General features: G+C 37.9%; 1 protein-coding gene across 2 annotated transcripts in view; it reads right to left on the bottom strand.

Annotated features, from left to right (window-relative positions):
* Window positions 1–23,010, bottom strand: part of LOC101465476 (ephrin type-A receptor 6) — a 180,133-nt gene that overhangs the window by 134,982 nt on the left and 22,141 nt on the right. Inside the window, exons 1-2 of one of the 2 annotated variants that reach the window (XM_014408236.3) lie at window positions 21,696–21,820; window positions 2,432–3,095 (exon numbers count right to left, since the gene is read on the bottom strand). In XM_014408236.3, coding sequence (XP_014263722.1) covers window positions 2,432–3,095; window positions 21,696–21,707 — 676 coding nt within the window. In that variant the 5' untranslated portion in view covers window positions 21,708–21,820. Of the gene's footprint in view, window positions 1–2,431; window positions 3,096–21,695; window positions 21,821–23,010 lie in introns of those variants that run through there. The other variant, XM_004555569.4, reaches the window with a different exon arrangement.

The following is a 23,010-nucleotide window of genomic DNA, read 5'->3' as shown; positions in this document are numbered from 1 at the left end:
CTGCCTCTGCTAGCTTTTTTATCACTCAATTAACGCATAAGAAATATTAAAGGAGCAGAATGGAGAAATGATTTTAGGATAGACGCACTCTAATCACAGCTGCAGTTTCACCCCTGGCCTGTTGATTATGATGCAGCTGCAGGTGCAGCTGGAAAGCCTCCCTGACCTGTGTCACAAGATGAATTGTAATCAACTGTGCAAGGACATCTGGTTCTGAATGGTGTGAGAAAACCAGCGAAATGTCTCAAAAGTGTTTTTTAAAAGGCTGTAGTCTATGGTGATTATTTTTTGGAGGGAAACAAACATGTACAATGGCATCTAATTTGTGCCAATATTTCTATAGATTATGCATCTTGATCATTCTGGTAAATCTTACATATTTTCTTGATCTTTACAAAACTAATTGCACAAGCTTGGATTACTTGTTAAGAGCCAGTGTCTTTTGTTGTGCTAAACTGTGAATTCAGATCAGTTACTAATTTAAAATGTGTTCTATATCCATGATATTGTAGTATATTGTTAGTTCTTAGGATAAATATTAGTAGATGCTTTCATTCTTTCATTTGTTAAATGTATAAAGTTAAATTCCATATTATGGTTTTGATAAGTTGCAACTTGCAAGTACATTAGGACACCTTTTAGATTGTGGATCTGTCTCCTTTGGATTATAGACATGTGTATCTGTTGACCTGACATCAGGACTTTACTTGGTTTGAAAAGAAGTCGCATTGGAACTTCTTGAAGGTAGCATTCCCAGTGAGCCGTGCTGTCAGTGATAACCCAAAGCTCATATCAGAGAGCTGAGGATCAAGCTGCTACCAAGCCAGCTGAGGTAATCTGTCACACCAAGGTAGCCACTGAGACAACGGGTGGTAGAATACAGATATACACAACAACATTCCTACACATATGATTCATCACAACACACATAGACACATGTTCATTTCTCTGTATGTATAAAGCACCACGACACACACATGCAAAACACAATCCTAAAATCCTGTGGTGAAGCTTTGGTGCCTGGACCAGCTTTAACACTGGACCCAGTATGATGTTTCACTTTATGACTGCTTTCTAAAGCTTCACTCATTATACTAAATTTTACAACCACACCATTTACCACAACAAGATTATCATGTTTGGATTTTAGCAGCTAGTAAGGAAAATACGTGCTTTTCACCAGAGCACACAGAAAAACACCTCTGGTTTCATAACCCTCTCAATTGTTTAAACTTTGTGTAAAAATAAACAGCCTACTCACTAATCTTTCATAAAGCAAAACCAAAGTTACTGCAGAGTTTAGTTTTGTAAAAATGTTTTCATATGAATTTAAACAGTAGCCAAAGGGCAAAAAACACTGAAAATTTTCAAAAATTGCTTTAAAAAAGCCCTAAAATTAGAAATTTGATAGAAAAACAACAGACTAACTAAAATATGCAGTTTTAAGCTGTTGAAACAGACACTCTCTTTCTCTCGCTCACACACACACACACACACACACACACACAAACACATACAAATACAGCCTTAGATGGCATCAGGTCCTCCTACTGCTACCATAATAACATTCATAATCATTCAAAACCTTTCACGTGACTACACCTCTGTTATCTGAGAAAATTAGCAGCTAGTAAAAATGGTAAGACAAACAACAAAAAAATATGGGTAATGAGTCAAAATGAATAGGGAAGGTCAATAACGGTTAATAGGTTAATAGGAAGGTTAATAAATAAAAATAATAATAACAACAATAATATTATGCAATTGTTCGACGTTTGAACCAGCAAGAGTGAGTATGTACATAGACTGTGGGGACTATAAAGCGTTCTCTAGTTGTTGCATGTGATGGTACAATGGGAAGTAAATTGTACTGAAGCACTGCAGGTTTCATATCATCACCTGTCCACATTGCTTATCTTTCTGACTGGTGGATGCATCAATACTTATGTCAAATATATATATATGTCCTTTTTTACTATATATATGTTGTAAATAAACATTGATGGTCAAAATGAATTGAAATTACCGCTGCTATTTGCATTTAGGTGAAGTCTGAGATTTATTATCATTCTGACCACTTGAGAAAGAGAAATGTGGGAAATAATTTAATAAAGGTGGGTTTAATTAAAGTCAAGGTTTGGTAAGGACATCTAAGTAAAAGCTAATTAAGAACCAAGAACAAAACATTAGTATTAAGACAGTTTAAAAACAAAACAAGCCTTTTTTCCAATTAGAGGCTGCTAACAATAACCCATGGGCAAAGCATTCAGCTGCAGGGTTCTCATAACCCTACAGCAGCGTCACCTTCACCATCAATTCTTTTTCTTTCAGAGCTTTGGAAAGACTGACTAAAAACGTCTTTGAGTTCAAAAAATGCTTCACTGAGCAGAATGAAAAGCAAGTTAAAATATACAAAACTTGGAAAACTTACCAACACATGAACCATCAATCTCCTCATACCCAACACTACAGACACATCTTCCCAGGGGAACCAACCAGTCTCCATCAGCTCCACAGAACAGTTTGGGTGTGTCTCTTTCTTCAGCATGGTCAACACAGGCCCCCCTCACTTCCACCAGTGAAGAAGAGTCCACGCGGGGCACTGTGTCTGGAAATGAGGCCAGGTTCCTCAGTGTAAATGGACATTTCTTATAGTAAACCCTCACAGACACTAATGCAATGCAAGCGCCAATGTCCTGGAAAGCCAGATAAAAGCCTTTCCTGTTTATGGGTCCCACCTCCCGCACCTCCGTATTGAGCTTGAGGATCCGATCTCCAAGATCCATCTGAGTAAAGCTCTCATCAGCAGCAATGGTGTCAATCTTGGTGTACTGCGCAGGCCTGAACTTGACACCGTGTGCCTCATCTGTCTCATGATAGAATAGATTGAAGGTCTCCTTGCAGGTGCCAGACACCCAAGGGATTGAGTTACAGTCGCGCAAGGTGAAGCGGAGCTCCACGTAGACCTTCTGGGCTGCCTGTCGTGAAATCCAGTTGGAGCGAAGCCAGTTGTTTTGGTTGGGCTCCATCACATTGCAAACCTGGAAAGTATGGATGGGTCGGTTGTGCTCGTCCATCTCTGTGATTGCATCCCACTAAAGGAAAAATAATAAGAGTGTAGAGGGTCGGGGAGAGAGGAGGAAAGAATGGGGTAAAAATGAGGGAAGAAAAAGAAAGAGTTAGTATTAATTCAAGATCTGCTAGCAGGCCTCACAGGTCATAGCATTCCATACAAAACATGGACAAAATTAACAACATAGTTGCGCAATATTAATTTAGTCCCAAGTGTGGCACTGAAGGAAAACTGTGTGGTCATTTCAAATCCCAAGATTGATGCTATACAGAGCACAGACGCAATCTGGAAGTTATAATAGCTTCCTGCTTCTTTCTGCTTCTTTATGAGACACTTTGTTTATATTAGACTGTATTCAAACCAAATTTGGACAGTAACACATTTAGTTCCTTCAGTGGGCTGGTTTCAGTCATTATGCAAATGTACTGTTTATAAGATTGGGGAAACCTGCAGTCAGCTGAGACTGAAGAAGTCACTTGAATGAGTGACGAAACGTTTCTCCCACAAAACGCTACGTCCAGATGAACAGAATCAACTTTTGGAGAACACATGTAGTTGTTCAGATATTCTTCTCTGGATTAAGGTTAAAGAGAGTGCCAGCAAGACCATCTCAGTCCATACCACATTCAAGTAAAAAAAAAAAAAAAATCATTAACAAACTAACAATCTGTTTTCCTCATATTCCTAGAGGTAGGTTTTTTCCTGGTATGATGTCAAGCTCCAGCTGCCTAGTCATCAGCTCTGCAACTCCCAGGTCACATGATTAGGGAGCATTGCAGCTTTGCAGGGTCATTAGGTTACCTGTCCCCATGTTGATGGGAAAGAAGTTAATGGGGGGTTTTAGCCTCCTGGTTCTGCAGCGCTCTCAGGTTTTATTAGAGTGGGGACTGGCTACATGGGCGACCCCAAACCCACACAACATCGACCTCAAAGAATCAAATTACCTGCCTGGGAAAAAAGGGCTCTCAAATCAGTTCGCTTACAATGCAGCGTCAGACTCTCCACGAGCTGCAGAGTTTGCCCTTGTGTGTGTGTTTGTGTATGTTTGTGTGTATGAGGTTTATATTTAGACTCATATTTACGCCACTTACCTCATAGGTTTTACTGTATATGACGATATATGGGATCTATTTTTACCCATCACTGCTGCTGCTACTGTTCCCATTACTTTGCATACATTTTCCTAGATGAAACACTTATGCATGCATACATAATTTTCAGGCATCGAAAGCTCAATTCGGTCACTGTGACTTCTCCAATGAACCTTGCTTGTGCATTGCAGTATGCACAGCTGTCTACTTCTTTGAGTCAAACACTAAAATCAACACTGTTTTCAGAGATGTGAGAAATATGCTCGAAGGTATGGAAGACCATGTATAAAGCTTTTAATTACCAACACATTAACATAAGTAATTTGACTACATCAAACATACACACATTTCATGTTCCCTTTCTTGGGTCTGGGGGGAGAGATGCCTGTTCTAAACGAGGGCTGGAAAATAGCTCGTTTATAGGCAAACAAAATCCGGAGGGTTGAGATAGCGCTGGTGGTTAATTTACCAATACTATTTGCCTGATAAGCTTGCACATTTAATAAGCTGTTTTTTCACTTAGATAAATATTACCTCTTGATGAGAGTAGTAATCAAAGCCTAATGTTTGCTCTCACATACTCATTATCCTTTTTAATAACATGTTCTAATTCAATCATCCAAAGACAGCAGGTTTTAATCTGCTCTTCGCTCAAGGTGTAAACGTAGCATTACAGTCAAACAAATTGAGTTTGATTAAATGTGATGTTGCCATCAAAAGTACACACTAAATCCAGCTGGACAACGCGTTTCTGTTGGGGCAAGGCATAAAGATAAAAAAAAAAAAACCCAAAACAAAAAAACAGAACATGAAATACTTAAAATATTGGCATGAAAATATTTCCATGAAGAAGCTGAAATGAGAAAAAAAAATCAAAATATAAACAGAAAGAAATAACTTTGAAAGAAAAATATGGAAAAATGCAGAAATAATAACAACTGACTAGGAAAACAGACTAACAGATAAAAAACGAGAAAACATGGATCATTAGCTTCCATATATACAAAATGTAAGTAGACATATGGAGTTTACTCTTTGTTAAGTCCATATGGATTCACTGGGATTCCAAAGCTTTCAGATATGATTTCAGAACCGTCCTTTGTGATAAAATCTATGCCATGGCTCCAGACAGAGAAAAGCCTCTTAATGACTCCTTTGGGATAATCAACAAACGGAGCACCAAAGGACTATGGAAATGGACATGGAAACTGTTTTCTTTCCTAATACCCACATTTTTTCCCCAATGCTAGGTGACTGCATCACATTATTCTCCCCTTGAAGAGAGGAAATATTTAATCAGTTACTTTTTGTTGTCTGTCTAACATTACTGTCAAATTTTGTGTGATAGTAGAAACTAATAACAACTCGAGCTGATTAAATTTTGGTGAAAATTGGGTCAAGGTCAGAGTCACAACAAATTTCAAAATCAGTGAAAAAGCTTACCCACATTTTTTATGAATCATTTTTAAATTTCACAACAATATACTACTCATTTGAACTTCATCATCATTGTTAGGTCTCAGGGACAACCTTCACCTTAAAAAACCTCGACAAAAAACGCATCGAGTGATATCATATGAAAGGGCATGGGGAGAGCTGTACAACACACTTTTGGTTTCTTCAATACAATACCCAAACGACATAACAATGACCAATGATGCCATAACAGGCTGATGTCATTGTATTGCAATAAAACATCATTAAAACACTAAAGTTTTTGTATAGTCCTTGTCTTTCTGGGGAATTACACTCCCTGAGTGCTCTTGTAAGAATGCACACTTGATACTAACGGCAAGCATCTTTCTGATTCAAGGTCTAGTGATTTAAGATATTATGCAAACCATTCTTACAGTTTTCTTTCTTTCTTTCTTTCTTTCTTTCTTTCTTTCTTTCTTTCTTTTGCCACTGAATCAAGTACAGATCATGATGAGTTTGCTCATTTACCACTGGTTGTTGGAATTTCTGAAATCTTCTGTTGGGATGTCAGCTAATGGTGTACTTGCACTGGTCACAGCTGGCCCTGTACGTGCTAGCATGCACTAACACTGTGTCTAAGAATCAGACTGCTGAGATAAACTGTGAGTATGCTCCAGTTTGTCTCAACATTTAAACTGTTTTTCATGCTGCCCTCTCTTTCATGCACACTTTTAAAAATCACCTTTTTTTTTGTAGAACATAATAAGGCTAATATATGATGGTTTTAAAGTGGTAAAACACTGTCCTGTATTATGTCTCACAAATCCTGACAATTATTTAACAGTGATTTTCATGGAGCCATCTGTTACTAAGGAAGTGCTGAAGTTCCATTTCTGAGTAGATGTATACTAGGGTTGTGCCACATTATATACATTTTAACATAATAAAAATCACGTTATATTGTGATATCATTGCTACAGCAATCCATGCGTTTTCGTTTCTTAAAGACAAAGGACACAGACGAGACAACAAGACAAACCCTGGCAAACCCTGACATCAAGAGCCATGTGTCAGCCTATGATAATTTCTTCATTCATGAGCTCCTCAAAGTAGTCCTCCCATCTCCTCAACGCACTCTCTTAATTAGTGCATTGCCATCTCTACCCTTACCCTAATGCACTGTGCATCCTTTCCAGCTCAATCTCTCTGCCTAGCCATGCCATAAAAGTCCTTTTCCTGCAATGTACAAGTCTCAATAAATGTTCAGTATTCTTTCTCTATATCAAACAAACTATACTTTGACAGTGTTTGAGGATGGTACAGATCATCCAGTGTGATTAAAACCCTATGCATAGTTTGAAAACGATAAAGAATCATCAACAAACATTTATGACTCTTTTTTTTTAAACTTGCTGTCACTCATATTCAAGACTGATGCCCAGCTTACTCTGGTTCTTGCTCCAGCATTTAAAGTTGCTGATTCAATCATCCCTTCGGGTTCTTTCAATCTTATTTGACCACTTAGTCAGCTGTTGACCTGCAGTGGTGTCTGTAGGAAGAAATGTGCATCAGCACAGTTGAACAGTGGTAGGTGCTTTACCTTAGAGGAGCAACTGGAGAAACCCAAATTATACACGATAACGCTGTGTCCTAGTTTAAAGGGTTTACACGTTTGGGATTTAATGTGACTATACCAATGGCTTCTAGCTCAAACCTAAGAAAAACATGTAATTGTTATTTGGTAATTTGACACAATAATGTATTTGTCAGAATTACTAAAACTAATAAACACCTTCAGGCTTTGTAAAGTCTCATTTATGTTAAGGATAAGGATGACATTTGAAGTGGTGTTAAGTGAAGACCCATGTTAAGTGTTGAACAAGTCAGCGACCCATTAAATCTTAATTATTATGTGTAAATACATGGCTTTAGTGACTGCTAAAAATGACAATTGAACAAGTTCTTTGTGTATGCTTGCACACACAGAGAGAGCAAGGTCAAACATAGCCCTCAGTCTCTCTGAGCAGGATATTTTTATAGCACACCAAGGCACTTCTTTCCTGATTGGACTCATGGTAACAGCTAATATTTCATAAAATATAAAATCCTTTCTATCAGACAGGATTTTTAATGGGGAATTATTGAACAAGAGACATGGGACCGAGGAAGAAAATAGAAAGCAGCAAAGAGAGGACAGACAAAGAGTTAAGAGTTACAAATGTGTGGTGTTCAGGAGATTTAAGAAAACTACTAGAGTTAGCGGCCATTGGAATGAGCCTGAATGGCAATGTAGATAAATCAAAGTGTCCAGTGACTGAAAGATTGAGGCAACGATATCAGAGCGATTCATCTCAGAGGGGCAAAACAATCCATTGTGATAGAAACGCACAGCTGTTGAAATCCCCAACTAAACACCATTCACAGCTGATCCACAAGACCTCCAAGACTTTGACATTTTGTCAGTTAACTGATAATGTCAAGCAGCTTTGTGGTGGCAGCACTTTAAAATAAGTCGCTAGAGATTTGCATTGTGAAGCTGGGAAGCAAAGCAATAACGTGTATTTCCTCTTAATTATTTCAAATTCCAGTGACAGCGTTGCCCCTTTGGGCCAAAGCCTGCAGTCCACTCACCACCTGCAATCCCCATCCACACTCCACTTTATTACTGCGTGTGCTGCTGGTTTGTAATCTCACTGTTGGATGACTTCTTTTTCAAAGTGCCAAACTTTAAGTCTTGGTTGGACACCTCACTACCTTGCCATCCAGCCCTAACATGCATAATTGAAAAATGGCCAGAAAATGTGGTTGATTGATTGCAGCCTGGGACCAAGGCCTTTACAGCCCATCTCTCTCACCCATGCAATCGAGCCAGTCATTTTACTGGCCACTCGCCTGGGGGTGAGCTCCTTTTATTAACACTGTGAAATCCAGAGCCCTATTGAGAGTTACACTTTTAACTACAGTGTCATAACCAGCTTGGCTCATCTTCACTTGAAATGAAATATTTAGTGATCCTAAACATTCCCACTACTCGGTTGGATTTGAGCCTGTAAAGAAAAAAAAATTAAAGACTATTTTAAAATCCAAAGTCCCACTGTGTGAATGATGTGTTATGACCAACTATAAAAGACTTAATAATTATAATACTGACATTGGGCAGGTTAAAGAGCAATGCTTTAATGAGAAGATTAACTTCCTTTTTAGATTTGGTTAAAAACATAGTGGAGTTTTCCAAAATACACTTAATATATGTAGAATCTAAGAAATACTTCCAATTTATTTTCCATATATTCTTTATCTCTCGTAAGCATAACACATATGGTGGAAAAACAGCAAGGCACTAAGGAGATTTTATTCAGAGCACTTAGGTGCTGCACATTTTGTAAGTGTGAACAAACCAAGTAGTGGGAGTTAAGTGGCCACTGGAGATAAAACTAGCAGCTCTTACACGAATACCATGAGATGGTGTCTGTGCATGTGTAGAATTGTAGAAATTTCCTAACAACATCAGATTCAGTCACACAAAAATGTACAGCCTCAACTCCAATGACATGGAACTTACCAAATGTAAGAATTCTTAAATATATTCTTGAAACATAAGAAGCATTTCAGTGACTAAATAATTAACGAATTAATAAATTCAGTCCAATCTATCATGCTAGGACGTTGCAGGGGGATCTAAAAGATTTCAGGGACAAATAACAAAAGTCATATGGGATCCAAACAAGACCCTGACATTAGAGAGAATACGCAGGTGTTCACCTGGGCCACAGGAGACTGTATCTGAATAAATATTCAAAATGTATAACTAAATGTCCTGTTGCCTTGCTCTTTCTACACAGAGAAAGCATTGAGTTTGCTGGTTGAATGCTGCCCACACACACAAACACGTACAAAAAAACGCACACTGTGTCAAAGGAGTTGGGAGCCGATGTTTCCAGTCTCCAAAGACTCCTCTGAATTACAGCAGAGATTGGCAAAAAATGGAAGTGAAAGAGAAAACTGGCCAACATATACACCTACAAGAAGTTATATTTAGTTCCATCATTTCTTCGACACATTTTCATTTTCATTTCTTTTCTTGTCCAAACATCTCAATGCAAAGCTTTATAAGACACATGCATTACAGTAAGTAATTGTCTCGCTCCCTCGTGTTTCTCTCTGTCTTGTGAAAGAAACTTTTAAATCTGGCTTTTAATAAAAAAGTTTTTTAGTTTACTTCCTTAAGAAATAAACAGTCACTTTACAGTGTATCCACTGATTATTTTTTCTTTAGGGACAAGAAGTGATCAGCTGTTTTGGCAGAAAAAAATCTAATTAAATTCCTATAACAGATTGTTTGGTGCTTTGTAAGAACCAGACTGTTTCTTGAGGTTTGCCGGTGTTTATTTGCAAATGCTGTGAAATTTAATAACATATAATGTTTCTCTTCCCTCTCCTTCCCTCTCTTAATGCCTTACATCTTAACAAATTACTTTGTGTTTCTCTTTCTGTTGTTTTGTTTCTTCTGTCGTCCGTGTCCTCTTTTATTCTCATGCACTCACCTCCTATGAATGTGTGTGTTCGTGTTTTGCCACTGTCACTTGGATTGAGAGATTTATATTTAATTGTAGAGCGTCCCTCTGCAATGGATGAAAAGACACCACCACCACCACCTCCCACACACACACAGCAGTAATAGTTATTAGAGAGATGGATGAAAAGTCTTAGCTCACTAGGGAATATGATGGCAGATATTTGATGTTAAGAAAAAAGGCACAATAAGAAGAAAGTAAAACAACTAAAAAGGGAAAAAGTAAAAAACAACAGTACAAATTGTTATTTTCAGGCTATTTTTAACACGTGAAAATTAATAATTACTGGCTGAAGCTGCAAGATAAGTGAATAAACTTTTCTCCCCCTTCCTAGTTTAGTCATCATTTAGTCTCAGAAGCTACAGTTAGCATTTTTCTATATTGAAATCACCTCATTAGATCCAACAGCAGGTGAATTACTCACAAAATTATGCTTGCATAATATCTAAACATCTTTCCAAATTTATCTTGCACAAACAGAAAAACAAAATTGGTGTATAGCGTACCTGGGGGCTGCACTGCCCCACATTCAGACCACATCTTTGCACTTTTGTCTGTGTGTATGCATAAGGAGAGAAGTGTTTTTGTGTATGTGTTCACATAGTGTATCTCTATGTGTGTGCATTAGGAGTTGGTCTATAGAGGGCTCATTATGGACAAGTGCCCAAGCTTAATTTGAGAGATTCCGTCAATATCTGGCAACCTCAGTGGGCCATTGTACTCAACTGTGTGTCAACAAGAAAATCAATACTTTGATTGGAGAATTATGGAAACTGATTTTCACTGTGTGCTTTAAAACTTCCAATTAAATTACTGATTGTGTGCCAACAAGGAATACTGGCAATACGTGCCACTGAACAAAAAACTGCTTAACAACACTGGACATGTCATAAAATCTTTTATATTGACACTGTAGAGGAAATGAAGGAGCTGTGCTATTTTCCATGTGACTTCCTAGTGGTGCAACTATTTATCATACCTACATAGTCAATAGTAATAATGTTAAGTGTGCATCATGACTGTTCTCATTTCCCTGTTAACTTCTTGTCAATGATTTTCAGATATGCAGTGGGAGCTCAAACCTTATAAGACATTACTTGGCAAATGTGCGTGTAGGAATGGAACTCACTCAAGAAAATTAAATGGTCTTTAACCTTCCAGCTCATCAACAGGATGTTCATGAGGTGTCCAATTGTACCCATGTAAGAACACCATATGTAATTGATTGATAAATTCACTATAAGCAAGTGGACATACTGTGGTTTCCTTCTGCGTCCTTTACCCAGGTAATACCCTTGTCTCACTTAAACAGACTGTTTCCAGTAATGAAAATCAATCTGAAGGGGACTAACTCCTTTTGCGTGTTGTGTGAGAACAACTTAGGACAGTGTTTAATGTTGATTCTTCTGACATTCATGTGAGAAAACAGATTTTCTGTGTAAAGTATAAATCGTATGATCGTACAATGTACATAAAAAAATCAAAAACAAAACACAGAATTGTACTAATACTATTATTTACTAACAGATATTTTCAGGGATCTCGTGTCATTTTGTTGTTGTCACATCTAAAGTGACAACAGCCTGTTTTCATTTTACAATAAGGCACCATTCATTTGGACTGGTTCACTGTGTGAGTGGCAATAAACTGAACAACCACTGTTCAGATTGCGGATAAGAATTTGTACAAAGTAAGGTGTTTTCCCCAAAACCCACTTGTAGTAATGGATAAATGACTATAAGAAAGAAATCCAACATCCACCCTATCAAACACCTTGGCAATAAAATATCTTCTATAGAGATGCGCAGTCTGATGAGGGCATCAGATATTAGTTGGATGCAGGCTTAAACAGCTGGACCGGTTATCTGGGACATTTTTGTGACTCGACAGGATCGGTCTATTTAATCCCACGTTATTCTTTGTTCTATTTGCAGCATTTTGTGACTTTACTGACAGCTATCTCTGTGCTCTGCTTGTCAGCTTTTCTCTCTTTATTTCATTCGTTATATTAGACTCAGCAGTTGTTGATAAACTTTTATGTTAGCTTTTACGGGAGGTTAACAAGTTGCTGAAAACTTAATTAGTATTATCTTCGCCTAATCTGCACCGCCAGGAAAAAGAGGACTCTCAGAAAAACAAATGACAGCAAAGCACGGCAGAGATTTTCACGCTGAACTGAGATGACACAAATTCGAATAAACTAATTTGCTTTTTCTTTGTCACAGTATTACTGAATATTTTTGTATTACATAGCACTTGTATTCATTTCAATATGTATTTATTTGTTATATTTTCTCCCCCTCCTGATGATGTAAGACTCCTCTAACAAGACTGAGCTGTCATGTTTTCAAATTTCAACAGAGGAAAGAGGCTTTTATTTTTTTTCTCTTCCTCGAAGGGTGCTTTCACCCCGAAGCATCATGGCTGTCTCATACAAAGACCAAATGGGATTGCCATTTTCATGAGATCATTTCAGCGGGTTGTAGAGGCCAGTGCTCAGAAAGGCAGAAAACCAGCCATCATCCTTGATTACAACACCAACAAAGCAGGTGTGGATGAGAGGAGAGAAGACCAGCCTGCTGGTCTCTTGTCATATAGCACAACATAATAGATATCACTACCTAGAATGTCAATTTGATATGTAGGGAGCTAAACTCTGAACCTAAAACTAGAGGACATGCCAGAGCTACTGGAGACTGCTCGCATGGAAGGAGCAAAAGAAGGACGGAGATTCTACTTCTTTCATATAAGTAAATATAAATATCTCTTAAATCAATATAAATATAAATAAATACATATAAGGAAATATAATATGTCATATAGAAGCATATAGTGTAATAATTTCAAATGTGGTTTAGCTCAATTATTTTTAGTAACTCAGTTTGCAAACAGATCCTAACATTGTTACCAATAGTTCTGTTCCCCCACAAAGTATAATGAAATCTGCCCCCAAAATATGAGTCACCTGCTGCAGTGACCCCATCTGCTGATACGTACCCTGCCTTCTGTATGATTGAAACCACTGATTCATAAGTTAGACGTATTTTTGATCAAGTTCTTCTTAGATATCTGTTTGACAGTGTTTTTTTAGTGAGTGATTAATCAGTTAAACCGAGAAAGGCCAACATTACTCTTCCACACAATCTCTCTCAAACACAGTATCCCGTTGCCTGTCAACCACATGCACCTAAATCAATAGGAGCAATAGAACAGCGGTGAGCAAATGAAATCCAAAGACCCCATGCTCCTTTCATTCTTGCATCCATCACAGTGGAAGGGTAGTGAGAAGGGTGGAACCAGTGCTCCGCAATCTGTCATCCCTGTTGTGCTCTCACAAAAAGGCATGGTGTTGGTCATGTCCTGAGTGATCCAAGTCGAAGACAGAAAGTAAAGACAGAGTTCAAACTGTGTAACATCTGGAAGACTGCTGATGTTGGGTTAATGCATGAAAGTCATGTCTAGTTACTCTGTCTTGTGATATTTTTTTAAAGACAATGGATTACACCTAAGTGTACGGTAGTTCAATGCAGTCTTGCACACATAGGTTGTATAATAGTCACGACCTCTAACCTATTGATTCATGTTTCTGAACATGTACAGTTATACAGGGTTTTTTTCCGAGCTCATTTTTTTAGCAGACAGGTGTCATATGTAGCAAATTGTACCCATGTATACAAAATGAAAGGCCAAAACAAAAACACATTTGGAGGTTGAAGGGATTTGGTAGTGAAGCGAATCATCTCATAGCTAACACAAATCCAAAAACAGTTAATGCAACACATTTGTTAAATTCCTGGATTTGTTTAATTAACCAGTGTGTTGGTGTAAAGATGCAAAATTACAAAGAAAAAAACAAACAAAAAATCTGTCATTTTTCAATTTGGTTTTGGTGAATATAGGCTAACTCTTAGACTATTTACACTTTTTAAAATGGGCACAGCTCCACTTTAACAACCTTCTCTGGACAAGTAATAAAAAGTAAAGAGAAAAAAGAAGACGCTTCAGCAAACTGAGTAAACCATCTCAACACAGTCAGACCAAGGCAAACAAAACCGCCCGCTTCTTAAACTGCACCACCAGGATTATTACACTTTTTGCCCTTTGTGTCACTGTGAACGATCTTTTCACAGTATGCTTATACACACTTTGGGCTTTGAGGTAAACAACACAATGCTATGTTAGGGCACTGCAGGCACTAGAGAAAGAAGAGATAGCAGTTTCAAATTTCTACGTGTATTAAAACTGCCAGTGTCTGAAATATTACACACAAGGTAAGACAAGAGGGGAGAGAGAAACTGAAAGACCGAAGAGAAAGAGCAGTTACACTGTATATGGTAACTACACCACAAACCAGATCAATAAGTAAACTCACTATAAGGTTTAATTGATTTCCACATAATACAACTCTAAAAATGAGTGTGGCTTGTAAATTCATATGTGTATGCCATTAGAAAGAAATTACAGTGGCTGGTTGTGGTTGTCATTTTTATAATGGAAATTGTGTCATTTAATGTGAAATTGAAAAGATGAGACGGCTGCCAAAGCTGCATGCTTATATGTTCAATATATATGACTCTCCCACTACCTTATGTCTTTATTTCTAACTGTTATTATAGCACCTATTACAGCTCCTATTATGGCTCTTGAAGGTCGTAATCTAACATGTGGCCATGCCAGCTATAAGTTACTCTTTCAGCTGTTTTATTACAAATATTAAGGATGAAAAGCTCTATCTGTACTCTTTTATTTGATGAGAAAAAAACACATTTGTATTTTACCACGCTGGATTTCTTCAAGTCCAGAGTCAAAGCGAGTCACCGCAGTCCTTTAAGAAAGAAGAGCTCTGAATCAAACACTGTGCTGAAGTGTCCTCGAGAAAGGTAACATTTTGGAGGTCTTGGTGTGCTGCTAAATGGGGCCTCTGAACTCCCATTTGAGACATGTAGTGCTTCACTTCAGAGCTACAGTGGAGATGCTGGCTTTTAAATTTTGTCACGTCTTCAGCAGGATCTGCAATATTTTCTTAAAAACTCACATTTACTTTTAAATAGCTTTAAAATGCAAATAATCAAAAGGACTTCCTCCTTTGATGCAACAGGAAAAAAAATCTTGTTTTAAACATGGCTTTTAAATTAAGTATATCCAGCACATGCAATTTCATGTAGATACTAGTGCTATGAAATTATTTATGTTTTCATAATATACTGAAGCCTAATGGCTACATGTTGTAGTGGTTAACACATTGCACATTAAAGATCCCTGGTTTGAGACTGGGAGGAGATGCAAACCCAGCCCCAGACGGTTACAAGTTAGTGTACTCTTTGTACCAGTCCACAGGCAGGATAAATGGAAGGCTGCACCTGGAAAAACATCTATAAACTGCACTGCATCTAAATATGTTGATCCATTTGCTGTGTGGGAAATAAGGGAAGAGCCAAAAGTATCTTCTAATGTACTGGAGCCTATTCATAATTAAATGATGTCTTTCACTCAGCTTTCATCTTCAGATGCTTCCACATCTAACAAACTATGAGAGTTCATAGTTATTATAACACATTTCACTGTGTGTTTAGTCATCAAAACCCACATCCTGGTAAAACCCTACCTAACTGCAGGATCAACACTGGTTAAGGGTATGAACCATTCCTCCTTTCAGCCCCTTATTCTCTATCTCATTTGCCTAAGCGGTGATATGTCACTCCCCTCCACACATGCTGATTGTGTCTCATCTCAGCTGACACAGACCAGAGACCTTTATTTTTTCTTCCTCAACAGCCCAGACAAACTATGCGTGGGAAAACGGGGGAGAAAGAGCTTGTCGTTTTACATATCTATTTTTGCCAGAGAGGCAGACAAGCAGCCTGGAATGTCAATGTGCGGCTCAGCAGCCTCTGACTGATGTGAGATCACAGTGATGGCTGCACACAGTGGTACAACGAACACACACATACAGACTTTGTCAGTGGGTGAGGTAGCAGGGTGCAACCATAGACAGCTTAGATAAGAGCGGGTCACCCAGATAGAGGAGAGCATGCTGTACAGATACACAAATATTGTCGACATAGAACGTACATTCAAGCTCATGCTTCTGTTATAGTTTACACAAAAGTATAGCCCTCACAAAAAGGTACTGACTTTAAGGGTCTCAAATAAATAAAAAAATAAGATGCAATTCCTAGATCGCATGCCTTAATGAAATGTATATACCTTTAAAAAAAGTTTTTTAAGGACTATTTATAGACCACCACTCCACCGATGAGTGAGAAGCAAGGACCTAACTGGTGTCAATAACAGCCAAACACTGAAGTAGCTGATAAAGACAAGTTTGGCATTTCAATCTGTAGAAAAGGTCACCGCTATCTCATTTCTTTCTTATCTCTTTCTCCCAGTCTCAGTTCAATTAAATTCAAATCTGCTTTATTGGTTTGACACAAGAACAGTGTGATGCAGAAACAGAATTGTATTGATTGAGGTATAGTAATATTATGCTGACATGATGTACTGATGATGGATGTAAGATGAAATGAAAAAACAAAGTCAATAAAATGTGATGGTTATAGCACAAAGGATGGACATTGTACATAGCAACAGTTTACAGTGAAGGTTAAGGCCTCAGCTTTTTATAGGCCATTGTAATAATACTAATACTGCTATTAGTAACTCTCAAAAATCAATACCTCAGAGTGTACCTAAAGGCAGCATTCTTACAAGATGTCCAGAAATAATTAAACAGACGCAATAACTCGACTGCTAGACTAAAACAATAAATATTTATTGAAATACAGTGTTTCATTTAGTTAATTGTAATATCCTCTCTCTGCAGACAAACTGGATGAAACACAGACAAACACCCCCACAACACATTGCCTCTTTCCTGTTTACACAGTCTGCTGGTCATTGTTAAGAGGAGGCTGTCAGAGAGACACAGAGAGCGGGGAGAGTATAGAGAGGTAGAGAGAGAATAAAGAAAGGAGAGAAAGATATCAAGAGAATGGGTAGGGGGAAGATGAACAATAGCAGGTTCACAGGACAGTAAGATAGAGCAGACGGGTAGGGAAAAAGAGGAAGTGAATGCTGGGCTACATGCACCAGTGTGTGAGGATGCTCTACTAATTTAAATAAGTGTTGTAATAGTTGAAAGCCAAGTTGTCCCTAATAAGAAAAGGAAAATGCTGACAGTATTAGGAGAGGGATGTTTTGATTAAATTTAATGGTGCATTTACACCAAACAAAAAAAGAGTTTTACATGCAAACATACAATTACAAAAATTTGCACAAGATGCAGATTTGCATCTGCATGAACTGAACCGAACACTAACTGAGGCATTTTGGGGGCAGCTGGAGTAAAACAGGTAATTACATAAGTATTTGGACACTTACAGAATTTTTCTGGTAAATACCATAAGCTCTGTGTTTTTTTGCCATCTCTTATCTGGCCTTACTGTTTTTGCATGTAACCAGGGGTTTGCACTTTGCTGTAAACCCTCTCTATTAAATTGCGTGAAGACCTCTTTGATGAAGACTATGAAAGCGTTCTTTACTTGTCTAAGACAAATAAAATTATAATCCACTTTAGTTATACTCTGTGGTGTTTCAGGCCTTTTGGTGTTGCTTCGCCCAGCAGTGCATTTAATCTTTCTGTGAATGTACCAGATTGTTGATTTGGCCATTCCAGATTTTTTTTTACTGTTGCTCTGATTGATTTTTCAGTCCAATAGCTTCCTTCACTTACACCAACATCGCACCTAGAGTGAACTTGCTATGCACGTTCAACACTTGGAGTTAACGCCACATATTTTATCTAATTAATTAGTTATCTAATTATAAGTGAACAGGCCTTGCCTGGGCATAAAACTGCAGAACTCCTCTGTATATCTGGTGTGAATGCACCAAAGAGAAAGCAGCTAGGATTACTTAAGAATTAGGTATGTAAGAACGAAAAACCCATACTTATCAACTATGTCCAACACATAAAATTAATTCTTTAGAGACTGTAGATTATGATAATTATGTTCATATTTTTTGTGTTTTTAGATGAAAATATTAAAAAAGATAAATGAATAAAAACATTATCTTAAGCAGTATTTCCCCACCAGGTAAAAGTTTTCTCTTTAGGAAATAATTCTTCAAACTATTTAAAAGCATAAAATGTGACACTAATATGCCACAGAGTTAGTTTTAGGGTTACACTAAACAGAAGGACCAGTAGAAGAACTTGAGTGGGAAATAGTAGAGATACAGTACCTATGCAAAAGGCTGCGTCAAATTACAACAGTTTAAAAAACACTTGATTTTAATCAATCAGCACCCAACTTTGGGAATTGCCAAGAAAAAAAAACCACTCATGCAGTCATGACTGCTATTTCAAGTTCTAGTTTAATGGCCAAAAATTAATTGTTGGTCAATGTGATGTGCTACTTGAATACAGAATAATAAACCAGTCAAATTAACTTGAAGGGCAGGGTGTGGGTTGTTGAGAGCTGTATCTAAGCAGCACTGAGAAATAGACCAGTGCATCACAGAGCTGACAGATATGGAATTACTGCAGACTGGGCCTTTGTTGCCTCCTTATAACTAATGTTTGGCTCTCTGTAGCATCTCTTGAATTGGTCTGCATGCATTGATCCAAAGAAACCATAGCTCTAAAGCTGGGTACTATATATGAGATATATGAGACAATTAGAGACTATATATGGTCGTCAAAGTTTTTGTAAGATAAAATTAAAAGTAAAAAAATAGCTTATTAGAACATAATTTGGGCATAAAATGGACAACATGTTAAAGGATTACCCAAATGCCCACTATGATATTTCCAGAAGACTATTACGTTTGCCTTGGGTTTCAGTTTGGCATGATGCAATCTCTCTCCCACGTCTACCTGTCTTTCTGGTAACAGTAAGAGACATCTTTCTCTGGCAAAGCCATCTGACTCCAGTCTGTAAGGCTTAAACAAGCTTGACTGGAAATAAGTGCAGGCTATACGGGATTGTCTGGGCAGCTCGATCAATTAGGACAGAGAGAGCAGCAGAGAGACACAGAGAAAGCAAGTGGTGGGGTATGGCTTTCAGCAACCTTTAGAATTTGTATAAAATGTTAAGTGCATTTTAGAGCGCTTGCCAGCCTAAACATCCATCTACAATGAAACCATATCCCTCTAACAGGAACCATCCTCTGACCCCAAACGACCCCCATCAACCTCCTCATGCACAATCGAACATCTAGATTGAAGTTAGACCAGAGAGATGAGAAGAACACAAGATGTTTCTCGCTCTCACTTATCTTTCTGTGTTTCTAAAAGAGAAGAATGGACAAACTCTGGAGCTCCAGGGGTTGAATCTTTACCAAGTGACCTCATCTTTCTTCCATTACAGCTCTAACTCAGTTAATGAAAGAGAAAACTGAACAATCTGCAAACTTTTGAATTATTGCATAACGTTTTCTGCTTCAAAACTGCCTGGAGAGCTAACTTATTAAGTTAGAAATTCATGCAATTTTTAGGAGTAACAGCCATATCAGTTTGGTTATCTGTATACACTCTACATTATAGGATCATTCAGGCCGTTTTATTGATTCTAATAGCTTTGGTAACATCAGTTCAATAATGCTAAAGAACAATTACATGCAGTTTTTGACAGTGATTCACTTTTTATTTAGATGCTTTGCTTAGTTTATGTTTGCGTGTGATGTTTTGGAGACAAAAATATTGGATTTAGGGATTGTGCCATTATCGAAAATTTACTTTAAAATGATACAGATGGAGAAAGAGAAGTGGTTTTGTTCTGCACTTGTGTGCCCCAGGACTTCTACCAACAAAAGAAGCAAAAGAACTCGTGTACATCCATACCAAAATAATGTTAAGAGAAAAAGAAATTTAAAAAAGCTCATTTTATGAAGGTATTACCTTTCTCTGTATGTTGTAAATACAAAACAATCCAGAGCTTTTCCTTTGACCTTAGAAGGTCACCAAGCACAACCAGTCTGTTGCAAATTACCAATAAACAAACTTTACTACAAAAGTGAACAAAGCTTTTTGTGTGTGAAACAGTGTCACAGCTCATCTTTCAAATAGAACTCTTTAGTAAATTCATTTGTAGACTTTATTTCCAGACCCATGTATTTGCAGTAGTATCACCATAAACACCCAATACTTCTCCATTTATGTCACTAGGGGTCTCTGTATATATGTGATTCTGGAAAATATGCAAAACAAATCTGTTATCTATATGAAATCAAACATATCTTATTATTAGGGGTGCAACGATACACAAAATTCACGGTTCGGTTCGGTTCGATACTTTGGTGTCACGGTTCGATATTTTTTCGATACAAAAAAAATGTTCATGCCTTTTTAATTTGTCATTTATTAAAATTATAAATATATATTTTAACACAAAAGTACAGTTTTTAAATTTAACCCTAACCCTTGTGCGTGTTGTTTTTTAGCTTGTCATATTGCAGCCACAGAAATTCTTTTGTCCATGAAACCATAAAGCTGCACTTTCTTTTTGCCTTATAGTCTGATTTGTCATAACTTCTCCGTTTTGTGGTAAGCTTTTCTTTGGCTGTCACTTCTTCACCCTGACCTGTCTTATTTGGCTCAGCAGAACTAAAATATATATCTGTCTGTGAAGGTTCTCAGTCATCCAGGTCATCTTAGTGAAATATATATCCTGCCGCACTCACATAAGCTCAGCGATTCTCTGCGCGATCAACCTCTCACATGTTTAAGCTGCGGGAGATTTCACTTGTCATGTTTGCATAGTAAGCTAACAATTAATAAGACGATGTCAGAGGAATTGGTGCACAAATTATCATCACTCACAGATCAGTGCTGTCGCTCTCTATACACAGTTTGCGCGATTGCAAAGTGAAAGCAAAAAAACAAGCGCAAATTCAAACACGATTTCAATATGTCACATATTGACAGTGGCTCACCCAATGACATAATTACCCAGCTACATTTCTGAAAGAATGCAAAAGCATTGACATATATTTTTCCTTCCTACAATAGCCCGACAGGCAGGGCAGAGATAGCCCCGGGACGTCGGGCTAGCGATATTGCGAGCCCTGTATCTGATTGAGGAATCACTCATCTTTGGAAAAGAGAGTTTATTACAGAGAAATGTCTCTTTCCAAAATAAAAGCTATACTATCCGCTTCTTCTGGGCTATATTCTCAGCAGCATATTAAACATATCAGGTCTCCATAAGGAGAATTCTGTGCTAACAGCTGTCTAAATTACTCGGCTAAAGTTTGTAGCATGCATGCTTATTGTTTTTGTCTTTGCACTAGGATGATGTCGGTGTAAATGTGCAGTCATATTCGTTGTGTTCCCACTAGTGCTTTCAGGTTAATCTCGTTGAAATAACCTTAATGCCACAACACGGCAAATCTCCGTTAACGAGCTACCCTATACAGAGGGGCTAGACGGCCAACACGTTAATGAGCTAACTGCGCTAACACACTAGCTCCCACCCATGTAATTGAGCATTGCATGGCACATCCAACATACTGTTTTACTTTAGTCCATGACTCGCTTACCTTCAGGGTCATACGTCACATGAAAACCAAAATAATTCCAAACGCCAGATCTGAATGAGGGTGGGGAGGTCCACTTCTGTCTTGCTAGCTTGCCCTGCGCTCTTCCTTCTGACCATGCTGTCTGTGTTGAGTGCTCAGTGAATCTGCGTTCGACTACTCCGCCTAGGCTGCACTCTCGAGCCTAGGCGGAGTAGTCAAATGCAGATTCACTGAGCACTCAACACAGACAGCATCGTCAGAAGGAAAGTTGATAAAATAAATTACAAATTTTGTATTGTTCTTTTTTTTCTGTTCTGTTGTTTTTCTAACAAACAACAGAACCATTTCTTTGGTTGGTTAATAAAACATTGACAGACCTTCAAAAAGCCTGGAGAATTATTGCTCCAGACCACTTTGAAAAAATACACGAAAGTCTGGCACCTTGGAAACAGTGCAAGACATTGATTCCTCTTCTTTCTCTTTTTCTTCTTTTTCCTGTTTTTCATCATCTTCTTCTTTTATTCTTTTTGTTATACTTTTCTGATGTCTTTTTGACCTTGAACGCTTTGAGGTCTAATACCACACAGACTACTATATGTTCTCATAGCAAGCGATGACTCCGTGCCCACTGTTAACTCAAAGGTTGGGTTACCCCAGGCCAATTGATGGAGGTCCTTGCAGACACTGACTGAGTGTTAAATCACTGTGAAATTGCAAATGTGCCACACGAAAGTAGCATAAATCTTAATCTTGATTTTTCAAGGTCAAACAGTACTTGTACCTGTTGCACAACCACAAACATGCTACATGCCATTTGTGTGCAACGGTCTATGAACAGTTTCGGAACTTTTTGATCGCAAATTATAAAAGAATCACTATGCAGTAATAGTAGGAGTGTGATTTAAAGAGGAAGAAGCATTTTCATTGAGTGTTATGTGTAAATGTGTGACAACTACAAATGACCCAATCAGCAAAGCAATATTGTTGTTCTACCACAGATAATGCATCTGCTGGTTTAGCTTGTCACTTGAGTGGCTACTTTGGTCAGGGTGTAAAATGTCAACATTGTGTTGGTCAGTCTCGGTTTGTAACATTTTCGTTTCCATTTGAACGTGTCAGGTTGGATTTTCTTCAGTGACTCATTCAGTGGTTCATGGCATGCCTGTGTCCAAACAACACAGGGTGAGATGCATTTTCTTCAGTAGTGTCATAATATGATAATGCTATATGTACTTTACACTAGGACACAATGCTTGGCATTATATCTCATTTTGCGTGTGTGCTTATCAATGTGTATGTGTGCTTCTTCCCTTGGTTTTCTATCTGACCACAGAGA

This window comes from Maylandia zebra, linkage group LG16 (assembly GCF_041146795.1).
Source record: "Maylandia zebra isolate NMK-2024a linkage group LG16, Mzebra_GT3a, whole genome shotgun sequence".
Classification (NCBI taxonomy): Eukaryota; Metazoa; Chordata; class Actinopteri; order Cichliformes; family Cichlidae; genus Maylandia; species Maylandia zebra.
Note: the sequence above shows the minus strand (reverse complement) of the source record. Positions and strands in the feature narration are given on the sequence as shown.